At 66.9% G+C, this 1,684-nt stretch overlaps 1 protein-coding gene across 1 annotated transcript in view; it reads left to right on the top strand.

Annotated features, from left to right (window-relative positions):
• Positions 1-1,229, top strand: part of VOLCADRAFT_121513 (uncharacterized protein) — a gene marked incomplete at its 3' end in the record, with an annotated part of 3,247 nt that extends 2,018 nt beyond the window's left edge. Inside the window, exon 5 of the mRNA XM_002956363.1 lies at positions 714-1,229. Coding sequence (XP_002956409.1) covers positions 714-1,229 — 516 coding nt within the window. The remainder of the gene's footprint in view (positions 1-713) is intronic.
• Positions 1,230-1,684: the final 455 nt, after the last annotated feature.

Below are 1,684 nucleotides of genomic sequence, written 5' to 3'. Positions count from 1 at the left end.
GCAGGTGCGCGGGTGCGGGTGTGGGTGCGGGTGCGGGTGCGGGTGCGGGTGCGGGTGCGGGTGCGGGTGCGGGTGCGGGTGCGGGTGCGGGTGCGGGTGCGGGTGCGGGTGCGGGTGCGGGTGGGGGTGCGGGTGCGGGTGCGGGTGCGGGTGCGGGTGCGGGTGTGGGTGCGGGTGCGGGTGCGGGTGCGGGTGTGGGTGCGGGTGCGGGTGCGGGTGCGGGTGTGGGTGCGGGTGCGGGTGCGGGTGCGGGTGCGGGTGAGCGATGAGGAACATGGGATGCAACCTATGTGTTCGAAAGCAGCTCGGTGACGTATGGAGATTCTGGAAAACTGGGCTGTGGCTGTTGGTGTGGGTGCAATAGCAGGTGGTGTGCGGGCATGCAGTTGCGGATGTATGACAATGCGGCGATGCGACCCACATAGGGGGGGCACATACATCTAGTGGCAGCTGCTGCTGTGGGGTCCTGTAAGGTCGTGACGGCGGCGGCGACACCGCGCAGGCGGTGATCGCACTTGCCAGCCCGCACAGCCCTCATGGGCGGGTAGGTCAGCTGTGTGCTCCTACTCGCCCACACCAACAAGCCGCCATCACATCACCGAGATGCCGCAAAAAACGGTGAGGTGCCGGGTAGCGTGTAGCAGCAACGGACTCCATCCCTGACAGCAATGCACACGTCCGCCCACCTGGTACGTGTGTGTCCCGCACGGCAAGCAGAGGACGCTGGGAGAGGGAGCAGCGGCGATGGCAAGGCGGGCACGGCGGCCGCAGCGCCAGCGGCTGCAGCCAGTCGGCCCCGGCAGCTTGAGACCGTCATCGGCTTCTCGGACGGTCGCGACTTTGTGGCGCGAGTGGGCCCGCGGGCGGCAGCACCCGCGGAGGGCCGTTTCGCGGGCGCCGTCGCGAGCACCATCGTGGTCTCGGTCTCGCCCAGGGGGCCGCCGCCGTCGTCATCGTCACTGGCTTCTCCATTACCAGCGGCAGGAGCACTACACGCAACTGGCTGCGGTGCGGGAGAAAGCGGGGGTGGCGGTGGGGAGTGTAGCGGTGGCGGCAGTCCGCGGCCGCTGGCCAGCGCGGGGCGGCACGGTACGGCAGGTGGTCACGGCAGTGGCGGCGCTGCGGAGGTACGGCCGCATCTGCGGGAGCTTGTGGAGCGAATCCGGAAGGAGACGCCGCGGGGCGGCGGCGGCAGCCTGTACGAGCAGCTGCCGCCACCGTCGAAATGAAGGGCGCGGCGGCGTTGTCTTGCATGGCAGGTGTCGTACGCGACGACACACGTTATACGCGATCGGCATGGATCCCCATGCTGTTGCAATGTTGCTGATTGGGCAGGGGGGCGCGCAGGGCAGGACAGGGGGAGCCCCAGGGTGGAGAAACTTGTATGAATGGGCACATGTGTCCGTACACAAAAAAAGCTGTACGCACGGCCACACATTTTGGTCACTGGTCCTCGGCCGCAGTACAGCGGAAACGACGACGGTAAGGACGCCAGCTCGCTAATTCAGCGGCAGAGGCAGTGGCATCTCTCAAGAAGGTGATGGCCTTTACTATTACAGCACTTGCATCTCGAGGCGGACGTGGCATCAATCAGGCCCGTGGTTACCTGCAGACACCGGAACACTCCCCTCCACACACACACACGCACGGAGTCTGCCTCATTGCTTTTCTCTTGCTGCGTTGT

Source organism: Volvox carteri (genome assembly GCF_000143455.1).
Source record: "Volvox carteri f. nagariensis unplaced genomic scaffold VOLCAscaffold_60, whole genome shotgun sequence".
In the NCBI taxonomy this organism is placed as follows: Eukaryota; Viridiplantae; Chlorophyta; class Chlorophyceae; order Chlamydomonadales; family Volvocaceae; genus Volvox; species Volvox carteri.
This window is presented reverse-complemented; position numbering and strand designations above follow the sequence as displayed.